At 36.1% G+C, this 24649-nt stretch overlaps 2 protein-coding genes across 3 annotated transcripts in view; both read right to left on the bottom strand.

Moving 5' to 3' along the window:
- Positions 1-1444, bottom strand: part of LOC106872329 (limulus clotting factor C) — a 21108-nt gene extending 19664 nt beyond the window's left edge. The window contains exon 1 of the mRNA XM_089342276.1: positions 853-1444. Coding sequence (XP_089198402.1) covers positions 853-946 — 94 coding nt within the window. The 5' untranslated portion in view covers positions 947-1444. The remainder of the gene's footprint in view (positions 1-852) is intronic.
- Positions 1445-15436: 13992 nt separating this feature from the next.
- LOC106872352 (cGMP-specific 3',5'-cyclic phosphodiesterase) overlaps positions 15437-24649 on the bottom strand; it is a 40446-nt gene continuing 31233 nt past the window's right edge. For both annotated transcript variants that reach the window (XM_089342003.1, XM_089342002.1), the window contains exons 5-9: positions 22233-22425; positions 20432-20567; positions 17858-18012; positions 16931-16995; positions 15437-15775 (exon numbers count right to left, since the gene is read on the bottom strand). In XM_089342003.1, the coding sequence (XP_089198129.1) occupies positions 15525-15775; positions 16931-16995; positions 17858-18012; positions 20432-20567; positions 22233-22425 (800 nt within the window). In that variant the 3' untranslated portion in view covers positions 15437-15524. The remainder of the gene's footprint in view (positions 15776-16930; positions 16996-17857; positions 18013-20431; positions 20568-22232; positions 22426-24649) is intronic.

The raw sequence follows: 24649 nt of genomic DNA, 5'->3' as shown, positions 1-24649 counted from the left end.
CAAGCAGAAAAGGCTTAACATAGATTCAAAATGCCTTTGAATGTCGCATCATATCCCTTTGGCAACATCTTTTAACCACCAAGTGTCGAAGTGCATCCTTTGACCAAGTTTGCATACATGAGGCTGATAATATCATAAGACTTGGAAGGCAGTTCCTTGAGCAACACTCTTTGTCTGATAACCTAGAATATATGCCCAAAGAAGTCGCACGACTCTACCGCAACGTATCATCAGATGAAAGGATGAGCCCATATGAGCAGAAGACTATGTATGGATATATTAGTAAAAAGATCCGTGATGATAGTAACATCGATCATCTAAGCAGTTTATCATGGACCAAAAGCCGGATTACTACCCCCCACTTTGAAGGGTATACGTTTGCAATTCAGGAACAGGAAATGTTATCCAAAAACATGATGTACAAAAGGGATAGAGATGCAGGAAAAGCCGTAAAGTGTGACAACCGATGCAGACTTTGTGGAGTTCACACTGAAGATATCACCCACATCATAAGCAGTTATCCGAAAATGTCATCACAGTATTATCTACCGATGAGACATGACGTTGTAGCTAGGACACTCTATAATGAAATCCATCGGATGGATAATCCCGAGGACACAGAAATAAAACCCCACAATATGATAGAAGCCATAGCCACTCATAATAAAAATGAATACTGGTGGAATGTATCAGTGAAGACATCAATAAAATATAAACACAACAGATCTGATATAATGATTTGGGATAGAGAAGAGAAACTGTGCACACGTTACTTAAGGTTATGCACGCGCACGGTTGTGTATGAGTATGTAATATATAATCTGAGGAAGAAAGTCACAGTTAATGACTTACCTTGTGACAATAACAATAACGTTGTTGCTGATGTTAATGACGATGAAGCTGTTAATGACGATGAAGCTGTTAATGACGATCTTAAAGATTTCATTTCGACGGTCGATGAAAAACACCAAATATTAAATATTACATATAAACAAATCCTTAATGAAAGTAAATAAATAGATAGCAAATAAATTATTTAAAATTATTTTTGTTTTCTTTCTTCTGTATTCGAAATCCGATACTTCGTTATATTTTAAAGGAACAAATTAGTAATATCAGTCTCGTCCTTTTCTCAGTTTCCTCACTGTATGGTCCTTTAAGTTGTATATCAAACTGTGATCTTGTTTCCGTTCCTTTCGAGAACTGTCGTTGGTGACGGTGTGTCACTGATTATTAATCCAACAACTTAGACTAACATCCGTTAGGCGCACCCATTTTTTTTTTCAATTGTTTTTTTTCTCCTCTATTTACGTCGACGAGCTTTCCACTCTATCTATCTATCTATCTATCTATCTATCTATCTATCTATCTATCTATCTATCTATCTATCTATCTGTGTCTCTGTCAATGTCTATGCGTATATCTTTGTATATATATATATATATATATATATATATATATATATATATATATATCTGTATAATTATCAGTCTACATACGCAGGCAGACACTGAATAAGACAGATAGAAGCAGACACAAAAATAGACGCCTGCCTATCTGTTTCCCACCGTTGTCATTGTATAAATATGTGTGTGTATATATATATATATATATGCAGCTGTAGCGTATGTATATGTGTGTGTACTGTGTGTATATAATAGAATGGATATAATTGTCTATTCAATTCTATAACATAGTCATTATTGTCTCAGTAACAAGGAAGGGCAGGATCCATTATGATGGGAAAATTCCCAAAATACTTACGCTTACAATAGTGCGTAGGCATATGCAACACTTGTACATACATACACACGGACAGATACGCACAGCACCTCACAGCCACACATCCACGCAGATAACTCAAATACACACACATAAACACACTTACACTCATATGTAAAGATTGTCATACCGGCCATGACGAAGGGAAATAGCCCTGAAACTCGAGTCGCCTTTATATATATATATTTATATTTATATATTTATATATTTGATCCTTTATATTGAACACTCAATATTTCATCTACATTCAATACTTTATTTCATGGTGCCATCCATTTTTATTTTATTTTATATTATATATTGTATATTATATTATATATTGTATATTCCATATTCTATACCCCACATTAGTTCTGCAGGAATATAAATAAAACATAAAAAACAGACAGTGTTGGAACTCTTTTAAGCAAAATAATATATATATATATATATATATATATATATATATATATATATATATATATATATATATATATGTATATAATTATGTAAAGAATAAAAAGTTTTACACAATGTTTCAAGCGAACTACATACAATACTCTCACTCTCATATATAGTTATATATATAAATAGATAGACTCTATCCATAAAATTCTTCAACCTTACCTTTGCTCTCTTTATCCTTTTGTTTTTATATATTTACATATACACACGCTAATACACGACTTATAATACCCAATCCTGTTCATACAACGATTGTGGCAAACTAATCGGTATACAGCACTTACTCGGTATTACCTTGTATCCTCCGGGGTTTGGTTAAATCCAATACCCTCCTCAACCTTATATAAATAGATATAAATATAGATGTGTGTGTGTGTGTGTGTGTGTAGATAGATAAATAGATAGATACATTGGTGGATGGATAGATAGATAGATTGACAGACAGACATAGATAATAAATAGAGATAGTGCCTTGCCCCGATTCTTCACTAAACAAGTTGGAACGACTCCTCTTCCGCTTTTTGTGGAGAGGAGGAAAGCCACTTGTGAGGCGCTCCGTGTGCTGCCAAGAACCGCTAAAGGGTGGGTTGGGGATGCCCTGGCTAATGATGCGCAGACATGCGTTGAAGCTGAGACATCTCTTGGTGCCACATGGAGGGTGATAAGGTGTGGAGTCTGCTGGCGGAGGAGTGCTTGCCGCGACCGGCCTCGCTGGAAAGATTTAAACCCGGTCTCATTAAAAGACGTAATCTGACTTTATGGCAGAAGGAGTGTCGACAGGCACTCTGGCTATTCCACAAGACAGGCAAGACTGGCTGCGGGAATACCACCTCGGTATTCAATAGAGGGCTGGTAGAGGGAAAAAATGATGACGTCCTAGGGAGGGCTCTGGGGTTCGACGAGAACCAACTTACCAACTTGTTTCAGAAAACCTTCAGGCCGGGGTATTTGGATAATTTCCAAAAATCCCTGGCTTGGCAGTGTTATAGGAACGCTTTACCTGTTCGCGATAAGTTATCTAGGCACGGAATGGCAGTGCCACCGATATGTCCAAGATGTGGGCTGGACAGGGAAACTGTCCAGCACGCTTTTGTACATTGTCGGCAGCTTTCGGGCCTGATAAGTTACGCCGAACACGTGTTGTCGCATCTGGGGCGAGTAGAGCTATCGGCTGGATCTATAAAAAAGATGATACCGCGAACTGGACTCTCGAAGGAAGGTAAGGCTTGTTTTCTCTGTACGGTAGCAGTATTGAAAGAGTGTATATAGATGACAAGAATGGAAAGCTTTGTGACAGGGTCCTTTACATCCGGCCCTGGTTTGCTGTTTTACTTCAAATACCATCTGAAGAGCAAGACGGGGCTGGAAAAAAGGACCCTGTCGGCTAGAGTATATGAGCAAAGATGGAAGGAAGTGATGTAAAAGATGGGTGCCAGTAACTCAACTTAATCATTGAGGAAAGGAAAAGAGAGTTGCTGGGCCTTATAGGCTGCCGGGTTGAAAACTCAATTTTCTTGTGAATTAAAAAAAAAACGAAAAAAATGTTCAGTTTTAAGTTCTCATTAATTATATTCATATTGTATATAATCGCTAAATTAATTTTTATATAAACACGAACTCATTCGATCTTTGTAATTGTTTGTCCTGTGTTGTCGTCATCCCTGTGTTTCGATCCCACGTGATCATAATAAAGATTTCAGCTACCAAGCCACTTTATGGGGGGGTTTTTTTTTGAAGAGCTCTAGTGGAATTTTTTGTGAGAAGCCACCGTTGTTGGGTGGTAGTGAATAATTGAGAAAAATAATTTATGCTACTGGTGGTCGAGTTCCCCTAGACCCAAGTGTGCTGAAACAGGAGATGTTACAGTGGAATGCAGAGCTGATAGAGAAATATAGTAATATGGTAGAGAAAGAAGGGTCAAATATAAAACTGACCCTGTCAGAGGAGGAAAAAGCGAAAATGGAAAAGAAGACAGTAATGTTCAGAACATTTTCAAATAAAAACAAGAACTGAAAACGCGTCACAGGAAGAAATTGAAGAAATTTTGCAAAGACAGATAGGAGACAGCACAGAGTTCTTTACGAGAGGTAAGAAATATGCGTCTATTGTTGTAATCTTTGTATCAGAAGGGGAGGCGGAAAAAACCTCCAGCAGGATGATACAGGGAGAGAAATGACCATTGATGCCAAACTGTTTGGATAAGCGAATTGTAAGAATTAAGGTGGGAAGAATCCCACCGTGGATAGATACAGAGTGGATAATAGAGGCGATTTTTTTATTCGGAGATAAGGAAGGAAAAGCGAAGAGGTGAAGATGGGCATGATAAGTCGAACCTAACAAGTGAAGTACGGTGAGTTTGCGGAGGTGAAAGCAAGAAAAAAAGAGAAGAGGAAGTCACCAACGATAGTAGAAGAGAAGTACAACGTTATGGAAGAGGTAATCCAACCTATGACGAGATGCAGGGAAGATTTACCAGTAGGATTAGGCTACAGATTAGAGATAATTTGTGCAATGAGCCAGAAATATTACAACGAAATACCTGAAATTTAGAGCTACCAAATGAAGAAAAGCTGGAGACCACAAAGTGTTACGAATGTGGTGGAAGAGGTCACTTGAGAAAGAAATGCCCTAGAGCAGCAGTGGAAATGGTAGAGGAGAGTATCCAGGAGAATATAACGGCGGAGAAACAGCAGAAACAGATAACAGAACAAGACTGTGAGTTTGCGGAGGTGAAAGCAAGAAAAAGAGAGACAGGAAGTCACCAACGATAATAGAACAGAAGTACAAAGTCATGGAAGAGGTAATCGAACCTATGACGAGATGCGTTGAAGATTTACAAGTAGGATCACCAGTAAAGGACTTACAAGTACGTAAACATTCAGACCCACAGACACACAAACACACAGACATACAAAAGCACAGAGATATAGACAAACAAGTGCAAGATAACTCAGAATCACAGAAACCTAAAAACATAGACACACAGACGAAACACGCAAAACAATACACAGACACACAAATACAAACACAGAACAACGCACAGACATACAAATACACAAACAAACAGGCACACAGATACAATCACAGGAAAGCCAAGAGTTACAGAAATACAGAGACAAAAAACACAAACACGTAAGACACAAACAGAAGCAAGGTTTTTAATGAAATAGGACACCCAAAAGTTAAAAGAATTTCAAAATTGAAAGACATTATGAAAGAGTGAATCCACTGGGGCCGGAGGTGGATGTTGAACCTCGCACCTCGATGGTGAATTATGTGGACGAAAAGGAGAAGATGAAGTGGTAAGTCGTGATTTATTTTAAAGATTGAGAAAAACATTTGGTGAAACATTTTATGTAAAAAAAAAAAAGAAAAAAAAAGGAAAATATGTAGATCCTTTAACTATTGAATGAACATTCGTTAAAACGTTTTCTTTAAAATGTAAGGAAGAAAGGAAAAGGGAAGTCGTGGTTTCGCCTCGGAGCGGGGCTGGAAATTGTTATTTAAAATGTAAGGTTAAAAATGATCGAACGCCACGCAGAATTCAAGGCCAATCTTTGCCAAGCAGCACCACTCTGCATGCTTTAGCTTCGTTATTATGGCAACAGTCCGGATACTTATTCATCAGGCCAAGAACCTACATACAAATACATACATACATACATACATTTATATATATTCGTGTATAGTTCTGCAAATTATATTGATTCTAGAACGATTATGCTGATGAGAATATGGATGTTGTTCCGTAAGTAAAACGTTAATGTTCGAAATCGCGGTACACAATTAATTCTTTATTCTGTCTATTTCTCATTTTGTCCTGTTCTGGTGTTTTGCGAAGTTTTTTTTCTGGAGAAAATTAATTTTCTTTCTGGTTGGGTCGTTGATGACCTCTTTCTAGCATATTGGATGTCCACTTAGTGGTCATCCTTATACACGTGTAATACAATTTTTTCTGAATTTTTCAGATTTTTTTATATGCTAGGCCACTTGGTTTTAAATTGAATTAATATTCAATTTATCGCCCTCTATATATAAATACAAACAAAGTCCGTTTTGTTTTTATGTTCCCGTTCATTTTTCTAACGTCCTGTACCCGAATATGCATCTATATACACATGTAGATGTAGTTATGTACATATATGTATGTAAATAAGTATGTGATAGGATTGCTTCAATATTTCAGGGGTAGTCTGAAGTATCTAAGCAACCAGGGGATAGTTAAATTCGAAGGCAATCCTGGAGATTACCTGTGTGGGTACCGTCTTTGTTAGAAAGTATCCAGAGGCAGGTAATTTATCGGTTAAACCGCCTCCACATAATTAAATCAATGGCTAACTAGCCCAATCGACTTGCTTCTTCTTGTGTTTGTTTCTCCATTCTCCACTCATATATGTATGTAGACATGCATATGCTTATATATCATTTGTATTATATATATATATATATATATATATATATATATATATATATATATATATATATATATATATATATATATATATATATAGATAGATAGATAGATGGATATTTAAAAACAAACATTGATCGACATTTACGTACAGAAACACAAGTATGTATCTGTGTGTGTGTGTGTGCGCGCGCACGGATTTTTCGCATAGCGGAAATTCGCTGCAGCGTGTGGTAACAATTTCTAACGTGGATGAAATCTGTACCATATCGTCTGATCTGGGTCACCGCGTGAGCGACATGGTGGATGAGTTGGGTAGTTTGTCGCTGATTCTTTTCTTTGCTTTCCTTTCAGTAGACACGTGATATATGAACGTGTGCGCGAGCGTATTTATATATGTGTGTGTGTGCATATATATATATATATATAACCATTTTAACGATGCGTACTGCCTTAATTCTTCGAAACGCCGGAGTTTTAATGGTGGCAGCTGATGAAGGGGAGTTTCTATGTGGCCTGCTTGTTTGTTGCACCTTGTTTACCATTTTTGTCCTTGTTCTTTTGCTACGTCATGTACCCAGTTATGGATCTATATGTACATGTGGATGTACGTATATACATACATGTACATATATATGCATATACTCATATAATGTTTATATATATATATATATATATATATATATATATATATATATATATATATTCGTTTACTTGTCACAGTCATTTGACGGTGGCCGTGCTGGAGCACCGCCTTTAATCGAGCAAATCGTCCCCAGGACCTATTCTTTGTAAGCCTTGTACTTATTCTATCGGTCTTTTTTGCCGAACCGCTAATGTTACGGGGACGTAAACACACCCACCATCGGTTGTCAAGCGATGTTGGGGGGGGGGGACAAACACAGACACACAAACGTATACACACACATACATATGTACCCAGTTATGTATCTATATGTACATGTGGATGAAGGTATATACATACATGTACATATATATGCATATACTCATATATTGTTTATATATATATATATATATATATATACGCACACATATATACGACGGGCTTCTTTCAGTTACGATGAGGTAAACTCATCAATACCGGTTGTCACGTGGTTATGGCGGGACAAACACAGACACAAAGACACACACATACACAGATATATATATATATATATATATATATATATATATATATATATATATATATATACATACATACATAAATACACACACACACACACACACACACACACACACACATATATATATATATATATATATATATATATATATATATATACATACATACATAAATACACACACACACACATACATATATATATATATATATATATATATATATATATATATATATATATATATATATATATATATATATATATGTATGTATAGAACAAAAACGCAGTAGAGGGCATTAAAACGTTCGGACAGATAGACGACTCAAAGGCGGACAAGAGAAACAACAATTAGGAAAGGCAAAAAAAGACGTGTTATTCTTGGCTTTCTTTCGTCAGTCAAGTACCAGAAGTCACGACCATTTCGGACAGTTACACGCACGCGCACGCAGACACACACACACACACACACACACATAAGGATAATGGGTAAAGACTCCCTTCGGTCTTGAACGACCATGGAATTGCACCTAAAAAATTCCCCTCCAAGAAAGAAGTCCGGGCAAGGTTGTTTATGGACGACCAGCAATCGCCCATGCATACCAGCCTCTCCCATCTACGCCATCGATGTTATACAAGGGAAAGGCAAAGGCTGATACAGCTTGGCACCTGTGATGTCGCAACTCATTTCTACACCTGAATGAACTGGAGCAACGTGAAACAAAGTGTCTTGCTCAAGAACAACAACAACATACAGCAGGGTCCAGGAATCGAACTCACTACCTCATGATTGAGAGCCCGACGTTCTAACAACAGAACATGACGGGCTTCTTTCAGCTTCCGTCTACCAAATCCACTCACAATGCTTTGGTCGGCCCGAAGCTATAGTAGAAGACACTCGCCCAAGGTGCCATGCAGTGGGACTGAACCCAGGACGATGTGGTTGCGAAGCATGCTTCTTACCAATAAGAATAATAAAAAAGCCAGACAGAAAAAAAAAAGAAAAAAAAAAGAAATCAACTGATAATACATTCATTATTTTATAAATTACATACGACGAACGAGGATTAATTACAGAAACTAAATACTTATCGCAACATAAGGCTACAATTAACATACAACCATAATACTTCACAAGATGAACACGTCATTGATGACAACTAACTTTAAAAGGGTCAACGTCCAGCTGCAAAATTCTGGTTGCAAAGACCGGATAAACAGAAACAAAATGAATTTGGAATATTTTGAATTTACTGCTTAAAACAACCTACAGGCGTGTACGAACGAAAACAAATTAAATTGAAGCGTAATCGGGTTTTTAACATATCTATATATATATACGACGGGCTTCTTTCAGTTTTCGTCTACTCACAAGGCTTTGGTCGGCCCGAGACTGTAGCAGAAGACACTTGCCCAAAGTGCCACGCAGTGGTTGTGAACTCGGAACCATGTGAGTGGGAAGCAAGCTTTTTACCACACAGCCACTTCTGCGCCTATACACATATATTTTTTGTTTGTTGTGTGTGTGTGGTGGCCGTTTAATTATGATTTCTAACCCAGACACTCCTTTGAAAGCCGCAATGGTTTTGTTTACTTTGACTAATTGTAGTATCTAATGTATTTCATATGCCTCTCGCCATGTCTGTTTGTACAGGGTGGAAGGGAGAATACAGAAAAAATATGTGTAAAAAATATACAAAACAACATCTCTATAAATATGTAAAAAAATAAAAATAAAAAATATATAAGAAATCTAAGTAAAAAAGTTGTTGGCACTCCGTCGCTTACGACATCGAGGGTTCCAGTTGATCCCATCAACAGAACAGCCTGCTCGTGAAATTAACGTGCAAATGGCTGAGCACTCCACAGACACGTGTACCCTTAATGTAGTTCTCGGGGATATTCAGCGTGACACAGAGTGTGACAAGGCTGACCCTTTGAATTACAGGCACAACAGAAACAGGAAGTAAGAGTGAGAGAAAGTTGTGGTGAAAGAGTAGAGCAGGGTTCGCCACCATCCCCTGCCGGAGCCTCGTGGAGCTTTAGGGGATCTTTTTTAAAACGGGGGCCACATTTTTCATTAATGTTTTACGTAGTGTTTTTGGTACCGAAAGACTTTCAAACTTCGTATACTTATCTATTTTGTGTTATAGAACAGAAAAATATTTTTGTATTCGAATTTATTTCATGTAAAAAATTGTCTTATTTTGATAATTTCAACCAATCACTGACAAGTATTCAGTTGTTTATATTTACTCCTTTGGCTGATTAAGCGGTGTAAAGCGTATTTAATTTCCATAGCTTCGTTTTGCTTTTTTCTTTTTAAATTTGCTGTTTTACCCTAACCCTATCACCGATAGAATTGTTTCAGAATCGTTTGTTTATGTAGTCGGCACTTAATGTATATCGGCTGAATGGACGTCAGTGATTGGTTGAAATTACAGAAATACAATTTTAACATGGAATAACTTAGGGATTTCTTCTTTTTTTAAGAAGACTAAGAGAAAAAGATGTTTTATATGACACATTCTACCAGTGTTCCAAGTTTCAAAGTGTTTCGTTAATGAAAAATGTGGCCCCCGTTTTAAAAAAGATCCGCTTTAGGTGTTTTCGCTCAATAAACACTCACAACGCTCGGTCTGGGAATCGAAACCGCGATCCTATGACTGCGAGTCCGCTGCCCTAACCACTGGGCCATTGCGCCTCCACATTAACTAATAAGTATAGAGAGATAAAAAGCTTGTACATAGGCACAATATAGAAAGCCAGTCCTATCAGTAATCTCGGGGGGACCAAAAACGTAACAAATATTTAGCCACATGTGGACATGATCCGAAAGATGTTTTGTATATTTTTTACACTTATTTTTTCTGTATTCTCCCTTCTACCCTGCTTTTTCCCTGTGGGTCTATAAACGTGTACGTGGAACCTTTTGTGCGCGCTTGTGGATGTGTGTGTTTGTGCGGGTACGTGCGTATATAGATGCGTGTGCGGGCATGCGAGAATGCGCGCATATAGGACATGTTTTTCCCTTGTAGTTTTTTCACACTTTTTAAAAACTTTTTTTCTGTATTTTACCTTTAGCCCTTGTTTTTCTTGGGCATGTGCGTATATTGACGTGTGTATGAACCTTTTTTGTTCGCGTGTGTATGTGTGCGAGCGTGTTGCGCGTGTGTATATGTGTGTGTGAGCGTGTATGCGGGTATATATATCTTTTTTTATTTTGGCGAATGTGTGGGTGAGCATGTGTGTTTCAAGCGAGGGTGGATAAGTATATACATATAGGCGCATATACGTGGGTGTGCGGGCGCGCATGCGTATGTATGGACTGGTGCGCTTACGCGAATACTATGGACATTTTTACCCCTTTCCCTCACTTAGCGGTCATTCTGATAGCTCTTTTGTCTTAATAACGGTCAACCACACAGTAATTTCCCTTTGTTTAACGGTCATTTTCATAGCATTTTTTCGATGACCAGATAACTGAAGAGATGCCGGCGTGGGTTTCCGTCCCGACATCCGAAACTCGGAGTTTTATCATGACTACCGAATAATTGTCACATATTATTTACAGATAAATTCCTCTATTTACATAACATCGAGGTCTCTTTCTTTCTTTTGTTGTCTTTTCTATCAATATATATATATATATATATATATATATATATATATATATATCTCCTTCTTCTTAACTCTCCTGTGTGACCCTTCTGTCCGGCATTCGCCATGATAGATCACTGACATATTTTTTTTCTCTCTTTATTTCTTTCTGTGTCCCTTTCTGTTGAAGAGCGTAGGCTCGAAACGTTAAAGACTTTCTCTATTCCCAAGCGTTAAACTAATACATCCATTTGTTGTTTACACCACCTGTCTTCGTCTGTTGTTTTTTTCGTAAATTCTCCCATATATATATATATGTATGCATATGTATGTATGTATATATGCATATGTATGTATTTTATATATGGTTGTCTCCCTTGGCAGTTAATAGATAAGTGCTTTGCCCTTGACTAAGAGTTGTTTTGACTCTTATTTCTAGCAACGCTGGTGCTGATTTGTACCCTCAACCACTTTAGTGACGATTGTATCTTTTAGTTTTTAAATTGCAAATAGCCACCTTAATAATTTATAATTTTCACTCTACTATTTTACCGAATTGGCCTCTGATTCCTATGATATTTTCTATAACCTGACAAGGCGAGTTCAATTTAACCTTTGGCATAGGAGTGTCACTGATGAGGATTAATTCAACTCCAAATCATCGATGTTCTGACACTCCTCACTTGCCGTAGAGAAGTTGTCTCCCTTGTCAGTCAATAGATAAGAGCTTTGTCCGTTGCTAAGAGTTGTTTTGACTCTTATTTCTAGCAGTACTGGTACTGATTTGCATTCTTAGTCACTGTACTTGTGCCCTTTGGTTTTTAAATTCCGAATAGCCACCCTAATGTGTGTGTGTGTGTGTGTGTGTGTGTGTGTGTGTGTGTGTGTGTGTGTGTGTGTGTGTGTGCGTGAGTTTGGAGGGCGGATACCGTGGTGGCTCACAGTTAAGTTCCATTTAACGGCTAACCACAACGATCAGTATCTAACGTCCGTAGCTGCTATTAGTTGTCAGTGACTCTGTGAAATCTTCCGATGAATAAATCCGTGTTCGATTCGCTGGACGGTAATATTATCTGGAATATGTATTAGTAGTGATTAAAAGTGTATGGAGACTTGCTTCTCCTCAAAATTTATTTTCCCTTATCTTACAATTTCGTACTGCATATTATAAAGACCTACATGCGTTTCCATGGTACACACTACTGGCATTTGCAGATGCAACCTGTCACTATTATCGGTGCAGCTTCTTCAGGGTCTATCCATTTGACCAGTCTCAAAGCGAACTAAGTGGAGTTAGTTTTTTGTCAGTAAGTGTTCATGTATGTGGAGGGTGTGTTGGGACTAAAACTTGATCCGCTGTCCGAAATTAGTGTTCGGTCTACTCAGGTCAAGATTTAGATTGGTGTTTTTGTTCATTTCAGTGGTTGGGTGTGCTGTAGTTTTGATTTCGAGTTTAGTGCCTGAAATGAAGAGTCCTTAATTGTTCATGCATTCCTTTTAATGGCTGTATTACCGGTGTCTTACTGTATATATTTGATACGGATTATGTTTGTTTGTTGAGGAGGGCTATTAATCTTTTGGTTTAGGGTATAAAGATAGTTGTGGATAGCCAATGCCTCACCCACAGTTGAGTGTGATATGACGGCTAGAACACACACTGAAGCGGCGTTGGGGGCCAAACATAGACACGAAGAAACACACACACACACACACACACACACGCACAAGCACAAGCACACGCACATACACATACACACACACGCACGCACACACACATGTGCTTCTTTCAGTTTCCGCCTATCAAATCTACTCACAAGGCTTTGGCCGTCCCAAGGTTATAGTAGAAGACAACTTGCCCAAGGTGCCACGCAGAGAGACTTAACTCGGAACCACATGGTTGGGAAGCAAGCTTGTAAAGCTTTCAGACTAATATTTGCTAGGATGCGACTGGACATTCGCCATTACAATTCTCTTACCACTACGATTATCTCCGTTTCTATAAAATACATGAGAGGCATTATTTAATTTTTACTCTAGTATTGTTCATTTTATTGTTAGGTTGAATATGAAAGCGAAAAGAGGTGTATATAAGGGCGTGATTGTGCCGACAATGTTCTATGGTGCAGCTCTTTCCTTTCCTGAGCGTCCAATAATACTATCCATATCACGTCCTCACTTTGTTGTTTTTTTGTTATTGTTTTTTTGAACTTATATATATATATATATATATATATATATATATATATGTATGTATATCTTAATATGTATGGATAGGGTGGGGGCCTGTGATGTTATTGAGGCGCTTCTGCTTCATCTTACGTTAGTTAAATTCTTTCCGTTAGTTTAAAATTGAGTTACTTCCCTTGCCTCAGTTTGGTTTTCTCAGATATCATAATTATTCAACAATGTTTACCTCAGCCTAGCTACAACTTTGGTACTAATAACTTATCGTGCCGGCTACATTAAGTGTATTAGTATCTACTTGCTTATCTAATAACATTTGGAGTCGTGTATCTTCAATAAGTTGGTATCTGATTACTTCTTATTTATGACCTGATTCCTACGATTGTTCTTCTTTTAAAGAAACAAAGTCCGTTACTATCTCTCACACAGATACACACACACACACACACACACACACACGCACACGCAAATGCACACATAAAAGCCACCTCACAGAACCCACCGCCACATATTCACTTCACAGTATTGATCTACATTCGGAGACAGATAATGCACATGAATTCATGCATACATAAAACGCATGTATTCACACATACATACATACATACATACATACATACATACATACATACATACATAGATACATGCATATATACATACATGCATACATTCATACATACATACGTGCACACGTAAATACGAGTATGCATACATACAAACATATTTACGCACATACGTACATACATACATTCATACATGCATGCATACAGACAGGCATACATACATATGTATATACAACATAGATACATGCAAATGTACATAATACTCATATAAATATGTATTGCTGGGTTTTCTGTGTTCGACGCGTGTGTCGTCTTGGGTACTTGAGCCGATTTACAATGGACATAGGGTGCCCGTTCGTTTTCAATACCTCTAGGAAGCGTGTGGTGTGAGTGATTAACTGCCTAGCGTTTGCGAACTTGGCCTGGCCCAGGTGTAGTGATAGGAGAGTACTGTAGTTCGCTTGAAGCATTGTGTATTGTTTGTGAAATATAGAGTTATTATAGTCCATTCTGCATTGCTATGCCATTCAAGATACGTTATATTTCACAAAAAACACACAATGCTTCAAGCGAACTACAATACTCTCCTCTCTCTACACCTGGGCCAGGCCGAGTTCGCAACTGCTAGGGAGTTAATCATTCACACCATACGCTTCCTAGAGGTACTGAATACCAACTGGTACCCCATATCCATTGTAAATCGGCTTAAGTACCCAAGACGACAAACACGCTAAACACACAGAAAACCAGCAACAAATGCTTCCTTTAAATAATTAAATTATAGCAGTTATTATAGTCCACTTTGCATTGTTGTGCCATTCAAGACACGTTATATTTCATATATATATATATATATATATATATATATATATATATATATATATATATATATATATATATATATATATATATATATATATATATATATATATATATATTACTCTTTGGAATATTCTCTAGATGTTTTAGCTAGAACGGCCATCAATAAGGGCCATCTATCTGTAAGGTTAATATATAAGGGCTATATATAAGGGTCATATAAAAGGGGCAGTCAGCAATTTGAAGGCAATGCATATTTCTTTTGGTGAGAAGTCGTATGTACAGTGTTTTTCTTTTCCAGTTTGAGATATATAAAGGGGATATTAACGAGGAAAAATTCAAAAATAAATAAGAAATAAAACAAGGAAAATGGTATTAAAGAATGTAAAATGTTCTGTAAGTGCTTTAAATTAGGTGATATCAAAATTTTGCTTAAATTTCTTGTTACAATCAGAATACTCATATCAGAAGATGCAGGAAACAACAACTGAAAATTGAAGAAGAAAACAATGGAATGGTTTTAATGAAAACTGATGCGTGTAAAACAATATGCACATCGTCTCTATACATTCCGAATAGTAACTATGTCGGGGCTTCTTTCTCGCTGATTTTCGCTAAGTTAAGTTTTTTCTGTTTCCGGTTATGCAAATAGAAAATAAAGGCAAATGCTAGAAGTGAGATGAAACGACCGACAACCATAGGATAGAATACGACGCGTCTTAAGTTATCTAGATCATATAATTTACAAGCCCCGCGTTCATTACACTTCATATCCCAGAGGATACACACGGCATCGATGGCACGTCCAAATACAACCGGCGCAGGAAGGAACGCTGTGAGAGAAAAAAAAATATAAAAACAAAGAGGAGCATAAGAAAGTTTGGTATACGCGAAATAAATAATCCTTTAATATCAAAATAATGTTTATATTAAAGTATTTGAAATATTTTAGCAGTCATTTGGATTTATGTCGGCAAAAATACTAGCCCAGAACGAGCGTTAAGAATTGAACCCCCAATGGAACTGTATACTAAGCTCCTTAGAAACGTAAAATTTATAAATGTTATTTCATTGTTAGTACTGTCGTATTCTAATATGTTTCAAATGATTTTAAAACATTTAAATTCTTATTCCAAGTCAAAAAGGTATGAGGTTAATATTGTATCAGATTTATAAAAGTTGATCTGTGTTGGTTATATTATATTTTGAAAGGATTTGCCGTCAGAACAATATTAAAAAGACTGAAGTATTAGCTGAAATTTCTTTCACGTAATAAAGGGTGAATTTCAACAGTTACAAACTACTTAAGGAATATTTCTAGGGCTTCATACAGTTATAGAAGCAAGAAGGGCTAAGTATGGATATAGGATTATGTTTTTTTAATATTACTATTTGCCATTTCTGTATCACAGTTCCATGTACAACTAAAATATAATTCAACATTATTCTTATTTAAAGTTTTAGGACATCTAGAAATTTTTTCAATCCCTTTACTCTTAAGAAATGTCCAAATTTTGTTAAAACTTTGTGAAAGGAAAATACACCAGATGAACTACTAGATTAACCTATATATTCAAATCATGTATGATTTAGCAACACTAATCTTTAAGCCTAATTCTTCAAATATTTATGAGACTTTTCAATGAAATTATTTAACTGTCAAGTTTTTATATTACCTTTTATAATAAGCTCGTCATCTCGATATGGCTAATGTTATAAATTATTGGATTTATTATGTAATACATATAAAAATCTAAAGGCCTATAAGCTCACCAGTTTCACCGGAATTTAGCCAAGCCATCGCCACTGCAAAATAGAGTAATTTCTGTACCTTCTGAGTAAAATTGAAAGGAAGTAATGATCTCCAACCATGTATCAATATTTTAATATCGGAATCACTGACTGATAGAATATTTAGTGAGAGGAAAGTCATATTCTCTTCTTGTTGTACAGTATTCACTACAAGAGACGAGTCATATTATACTTACCGCCAGCAGATAAAATCATTGAGTAGAAGCCAATTCCGAGGGCCTTATCTTTCTCACTTGGTGTTCTGGAAAAATATAATGGAAAAATGTCGAGACTATTACTATTTACTTCAGAATTGAAATCTTACCGCGGTCATCATTACGTTTCGTCTTGCCGAAGTTAATGAAATAAATAGCAGCCGATCGAGTCATCCACACCAATTCCATCAAAATGTTTGTCTTTGTACGAATATTAAACACATATATACATACATACATACATACATGCATATATATATATATATATATATATATATATATATATATATATATATATATATATATATATATATATATAATATATAGTTTTAGGGAAAAGAACCAAGTTTCAAGAACTCCTCGATGAAAATCCACTATCACATATAGAAAAATTAATAATTAAAAGCACAAGAAATGAGTATAATATTGTGCTTTTAATTATTAATGTGTGTGTATGTATGTATTTATGTATGTATGTATATATGACATTATGATGTGTCATACGCGGTAACGTAATCATTTTTTTTCCAAACAGACGTATCTTATATAATGTAAGACGTTAATTTGTGTCATAAGCAGCAAAGCATAGATTACCATAGGAACGTATTTAAGATGTGTCACAAGTAACAGTGTATTCATTCTCATATCAATCTATTTATCCCATAATATAAAACTGAATACAGAACCTAATGGACCCAGTAGCGTTCATAGCTAAGTCACAGAAAAATGGACAGCACCAGGATCATAATTACATATCTTCTAGCCTGGCCGAGTAAAAACGGAAGAATTAACGAAAAATGATGTGTTATCTTCAGACCAGAGACTTATGTATGCAACAGTGTGGACTCTGCTAAAGGCATCTAAAGGATGGGTAATGTACCTTAGCACTCCGTTTATTTTGGTACTCACCTTATAACTAAAAGATAACCAGCTGGAATACTCGCCATAGCTATGATGTTATTAATAGTCGAAAGTCCTATAAATATATTTCTGGCTTGACATTCAAAGGAACATAGACCAGCCGTTGCTGACATTCCAGGGATTCCATTGCAGTTGGTGAAATTCTGTAAAAGAGGGAAAAATACAAAAAAACGGTAATGAATGAAAAGTTCTACTACGTATACATACATACACACTCATATATAAACATGTACACACATACATACATACATACATACATATATATATATATATATATATATATATATATATATATATATATATATCTTCGAAACGTCTAGTTAGAATAGAGGCAGCTGACGAAGGATTAATTCCAAGTGGCTATCTATTTCCTATGTGTTCGTTCCGTTGTCTGTAGTTCATTGTTCTAACGTCCTGTACCCTGATATGCATCTATATACACATGTAGATGTAAGATGTACATATATGTGTGTATACATGCATATATATTCTTTGTATTATATATATGTACATGTTTATATATATATATATATATATATATATATATATATATATATATATATATATATATATGCATATATGTGTGTGCGTGTGTTTCGTTTTTATATTTGGTTTGCAAGATTCTTTATGCGAACTTGTGTGTTGAAGCATCTTTTATTGTGTCTGGAGAGAGTCATTCTGTTTTAATGCCATATTAATTAAGACACCCATGCTTCTCTTTCTTGTAACCTCTTCAATAATTGTTGACGACTATTGAAGAGGTAGCAAAGAGCGACGAAAAATTTTAGAAAAAATAAACAAGTAAATGAGTGGAAATAGAACCGGTGAGTGTGTTAATTAATAAGGCATTAAAATAAAATGACTCTTCCCAGATACAATATATATATATATATATATATATATATATATATATATATATATGCGAGTAAAAATAAATACAAAAAAAGGTGGATTTTTTTGTATGATTGTGTATAGAGGAATATATTATTTTGCTTAAAAGAGTTCCAACACTGTCTGTTTTTTATGTTTTATTTATATTCCTGCAGAACTAATGTGGGGTATAGAATATGGAATATACAATATATAATATAATATACAATATATAATATAAAATAAAATAAAAATGGATGGCACCATGAAATAAAGTATTGAATGTAGATGAAATATTGAGTGTTCAATATAAAGGATCAAATATATAAATATATAAATATAAATATATATATATAAAGGCGACTCGAGTTTCAGGGCTATTTCCCTTCGTCATGGCCGGTATGACAGTCTTTAACAGACTGTAATAAGTTGGCTGGTTTTCTGTCTTTTATACCAATTCCTTTGGATGGCAGCAGTAGGTGTCTGGCTATTTTTAGAATTGATGTTAAATCTATTTTTAGACATGATGATATTTTAATTTATTGTTTTGTGTGGGTTGTAGGGATAAGATTTTTAAACCACAGTAGGTGTTTGGCTGTTCTTAGAAATGATGCCAAATCTATTTATAGAAATGATGATATCTGAGAGATTTTTTGTGTTTTGGTTACAGGGATAAGATTTTTAAACCCCAAGTAAGATGGATTTAATCATTGTTTGTTAAGAGTGGGTTTGAATTTCTTAATAAAGTCCTTTTCTTTGCATTTTCTTTCAATTTCATTCCGGTTGTAAAGTTTATGGAATGGAAATATAATAAAAGTTTGATGACCACATGTTGCTAGATGGTTACTCAGTGGTATTTGGCGGACTTCTGGGTTTTTAATCTGTTGTCGATGTACCCGTGAGCGTTCCGATAGTGCATTACCTGTCTGGCCAACGTACAATTCTTCACAATTAGGGCATTTGATGCAGTAGATTAGATTTCTACTTTTGCAGTTCATGTTCGCATTGGTGAATATTTTCCCTAGATAGATAGATAGATAGATAGATAGAGACATACATACATACATACATACATATGTATGAGTATAGGCGCAGGAGTGGCTGTGTGGTAAGTAGCTTGCTTACCAACCACATGGTTCCTGGGCAAGTGTCTTCTACTATAGCCTCGGGCCTACCAAAGCCTTGTGAGTGGATTTGGTAGACGGAAACTGAAAGAAGCCTGTCGTGTATATGTATATATATGTGTGTGTGTGTTTGTGTATCTGTGTTTGTCCCCCCAACATCGCTTGACAATCGATGCTGGTGTGTTTAAGTCCCCGTAACCTAGCGGTTCGGCAAAAGAGACCGATAGAATAAGTACTAGGCTTCCAAAGAATAAGTCCTGGGGTCAATTTGCTCGACTAAAGGCGGTGCTCCAGCATGGCCGCAGTCAAATGACTGAAACAAGTAAAAGAGTAAAAAGAGAGTATACATACAAACATATACATACACACACACGCACACACACACACACACACACACTCAAACACACATACACGCACGCGCACACCCACCCACACATACACACTCACACGCATACATAAAAAAACATACAGGGTGTAGTAAAAATATTGAGGAATGAAGAAAGAAAAGGGGAAATGAAAACGGTACATTAAAAACTGTTTGACTTCGTGAAAAATGCTTTGAACTTACAAAATAATTTCCTTCTAGACATCCAGCATGGCATGGTGAGAAATAATTCTGTTGATCGGAACCACATATAGGGAAATACTGGCGAACATCGCAGTTACAGTCATCAATTAATGACGTTATATTGTCATATAGGGAACTGAAAAGGAAACAGACGACAGATATCTTTTATTATTTTAAACTCAGCTCGGCTCTGAATGAGTTCTCTTAGGATCAAAAGTAAAGGGTAAAATAGTTCCCCCTCCAAGGCACAAGTCCGAGCAGGTTTGTTTGTCGAAAACCCGCAGCCGCCCATGCACACCGAGGCTTCTCTTCTCCACACCACCGCTGTTGTCCAAGGGAAAGGCTAAATACCATACAGCTTGACTCCAGTGACGTCACAACTCGTTTCTACAGCAGAATCAACAGGAGTAACATGAAATAAAGTGTCTTGCTCAAGAACACAACACACAGCCCGATCAAAGAATCGAAGTCACAACCTCACGTTCGTAAGTCCGACGCTATAGCCTCTGAGCCATATAACCATCTTGACGTTTTATTATATATCTAGGAATACTTTATCAAGTGTGTTCGTACTTTTCTTAAGGCGTTTGAGTGTAATTTGATAGTAAATTGTTTTATTTCTAGCAGATCAAGCTTCAACCTAAAAATTGCGTTTTGCCTTGCAGATATCATAATTACATTTTCTGAGCAGTCATGAACATAAATACTAGCATATATAACATAAATACTAACATAAATACCAACAAAGATCGACATTGCTCAGCTTTGTTACACAATGGGTTCGTATGGTCGTGAGACGCTATTTTAAACATTAATATGATGATGATGATGATAATAATAATAATAATAATACTAATAATAATAATAGATCATCTCGTCTCGGGATGTCCTGTGCTGACACCAAACGAATACAAAAATCGCCACGATTGAGTAGGACAGTATTTACATTGGTAAATATGTAAACACTACAAAATCGGCCCTCGTGCTTATTTGTATGAACACCATCCTGAGCCAGTCGTTGAAGGTAAAAAATGAGATTTTTCAGTCAACATTGACAGAACGATCCAGGCTAATCGACCAGACATAATTATTAAAGACGGGGAAGAAAATACTCGTAGGCTAATAGACGTGAGTGTTCCGATTGATAAAAATATATCTGTAAAGAAATTTGACAAATTAAGTAAATATAAGGACCTGGAAATTGAAATACAAAAAATGTGGCATCTTAAAGCAAGAACTGTTCCCGCTATTATAGGTACCCTAGGTATAATAGAAAAAGGGACGTCAGAAATAGCTAGATAACATCCCAGGAGAACCATGTCTCAGAGAAATCCAAAAAGTTGTGCTGAAAAGTACCGTCCACATCCTTTAAAAACCGTATCGATTTAAATATCTGTGTTGTATTACATGAAGATATCTCGCTACTGCCCCTTGCCACTTCCCCTCCCCAAGCTTTCAGTCATACTGTAACATCTCTTATCCTTCACTGGCCCTAGAACGCTGGGTGTGTCTCGGCAAGTAATTGTAACAAACGTGCAGATTAAAAGTAAATAATAATAATAATAATAATATAGAAAAGATTGAGGTAACATCTCCCGAAGATATAGAGTCAAAATTAAAAGAAGAGTGCCATTTGTTATCTAGTGAACAATATTTCGACATCTCGTGTGTCTTCAACTGGTTCAAAGCACACGAGATGTCGAAATATTGTTCACTAGATAACAAATGGCACTCTTCTTTTAATTTTGACTTAATAATAATAATAATAATGATGATGATAATAATAACAACAAACACTTACGAATTGTTCATGGGATTATTGTTCAAGTGGGGTGCTTCACAGCGCAAGAAAGATATGATAATCTCCAAGCCGAGGCAGATACAATATGCAATTAACTTCATCAAAATCATGCCACGTATTTCAAGTTTCAATCGAGTAATTATGGTACAGCCTAGCAATATACCGATCAAGGAAGTTACAACTCCCATGAAAGCTGCAATGAGATGAATTTAATATTATGGATGTACATAAGGCGGAGAGCTGACAGAATCGTAAGGCTCGGGCGTGACTGTGAGGTAAGAAGCTTGCTTCCCAACCACATGGTTCCAGGTTCGGTCTTACTGCGTGACACCTTTGGCAAGTGCCTTCTACCGACCAAAGCCTTGTGAGTGAATTTGGTAAACGAAAAACTGAAAAAAGCACGTCGTATATGTGTATATATTTATGAGTGTGTCTTTGTGTCTGTGTTTGTCCTCCAGTCACAATTTAAAAACCGGTGTTGGTGTGTTTACGTCCATGTGACTTTTTAATTATTGCCGCTGTTTTCGCCTGATTTTGTAATTGTTTTCTTCCCCATTTATGGGTGAAGTACAGAAGAGTTAGGCAAAGATACTGATAGGATAAGTACCACGCTTTACCAGAAGAAAAGTAAGTACTGGGATCGATTCGTTCGACTAAAATTCCTCATGGCGGTCAAATGACTGATAGAAGTAAAAGAGAAAAGATGAAAGATGCTGGACAAAATGGTTAGTGGCATGTCTTCGAGCTTTACTTTCTTCACTCAAATTCTGCCGAGACTGGTTTGCCTCTTATCGTTTAGGGGTCGATAAAATAAGAATCAATTGAGCAATGAGGTCGATGTAATTGACAATTCGCCTCTTCAAAAAATAGTTCAGGACTTCTGTTTATAGTAAAAAAAAATTTAAGTATTTTGGATGTATATACATATCAACAGTGGTGCTCCAGTATGACCACAGCTTTAAAGGTGAAACAATTTAAAGAATTTAAAGAATCAAAGAATTTTATCCTTTATCGTTTACTTGTTTCGGTCATTGGACTGCGGCCATGCTGGGGCACCGTTTTGAAGGGTTTTAGTTGAACAAATCGATTCCAGTTTTTTTTTTTTTTTTCATGTCTGTTATTTATTTCTAGTGGTTTCTTTTACCGGACGCGGTGAAGTTAGGCGGATGTAAGGAAATCAACAACAGATGTCAGGGCAGATTCAGAAACAGACAGACACACACACACACACACATGCATATGTATACGTATATGTATGTATGTATATATATATATATATATATATATATATATATATATATGTATGTATATATATATATGTGTGTGTGTGTGTGTGTGTGTGTGTGTGTGTGTATGTATGTGTGCGTGTGTATGTATATGAAGAAAGATAGAAAGAGGGTGCGATGCATACACACACACACACACACACACACACACACACACACACACACACACACACACACACATATATATATATATATATATATATATATATATATATATATATACAGATAAATTTAAATAATAAGGGTGATAAATTGGATATTAATTTAATTAATACCAATTTAAAACCAGTGGTCTAGCATGAAGAAAAATCTGAAAATTCAGAAAGATTGTATTACATACGTATAAGAAGGGATGACCATTAAGTGGACATCCATTATGCTAGAAATAGACCATCTACGATCAAACCACAAAAGAAAAGAATGTTCTCTAGAAAAAATTCAGCAGACACCAGAACATAAACGGGCAAGACAAATGAAAATATACAAAATAAAAAGAATTCTCTCGCCCGTTTATGTTCTGGTGTGTGCTGAATTTTTCTAGAGAACATTATTTTCTTTCATGGTTTGATCGTAGATGGTCTATTTCTAGCATAATGGATGTCCCACTTAGTGGTCATCCCTTCTTATACGTATATATATATATACAGATAGGTAGATGCATAAAAATGACTGTAGCCACCTCCCTAAAAATTGCAAACTGTTTAGGTGTCACTCTTTATTGAGGCATTAATACATATAAATCGTATAATAAAACCGTAAACAACTGGCCTGCACTGTATGTTGCCATCCATACATAATTTTTCAAAAATCTATTTAACCAGATTCGTAGATAAATCTTCATCCTGTTTTTTCTAGTAAAGATAATTTCGATAGAGTGAATACATGTAACAATTGTGTTTTAACAAAATTAGATCCATGCCTAACTTCCACCCTCCTGAATAAGAACAAGCCAGGGAAAAATCATCTGTTCTTTACTCTCTACTCTTTAAACGTAGTGGAGGCGCAATGGCCCAGTGGTTAGGGCAGCGGACTCGCGGTCATAGGATCGCGGTTTCGATTCCCAGACCGGGCGTTGTGAGTGTTTATTGAGCGAAAACACCTAAAGCTCCACGAGGCTCCGGCAGGGGATGG

This window comes from Octopus bimaculoides, chromosome 25, assembly GCF_046866305.1.
Source record: "Octopus bimaculoides isolate indiv1 chromosome 25, ASM4686630v1, whole genome shotgun sequence".
In the NCBI taxonomy this organism is placed as follows: Eukaryota; Metazoa; Mollusca; class Cephalopoda; order Octopoda; family Octopodidae; genus Octopus; species Octopus bimaculoides.
The sequence above is the reverse complement of the archived record's forward strand: the minus strand, read 5'-3'. Positions and strand labels throughout refer to the sequence as shown.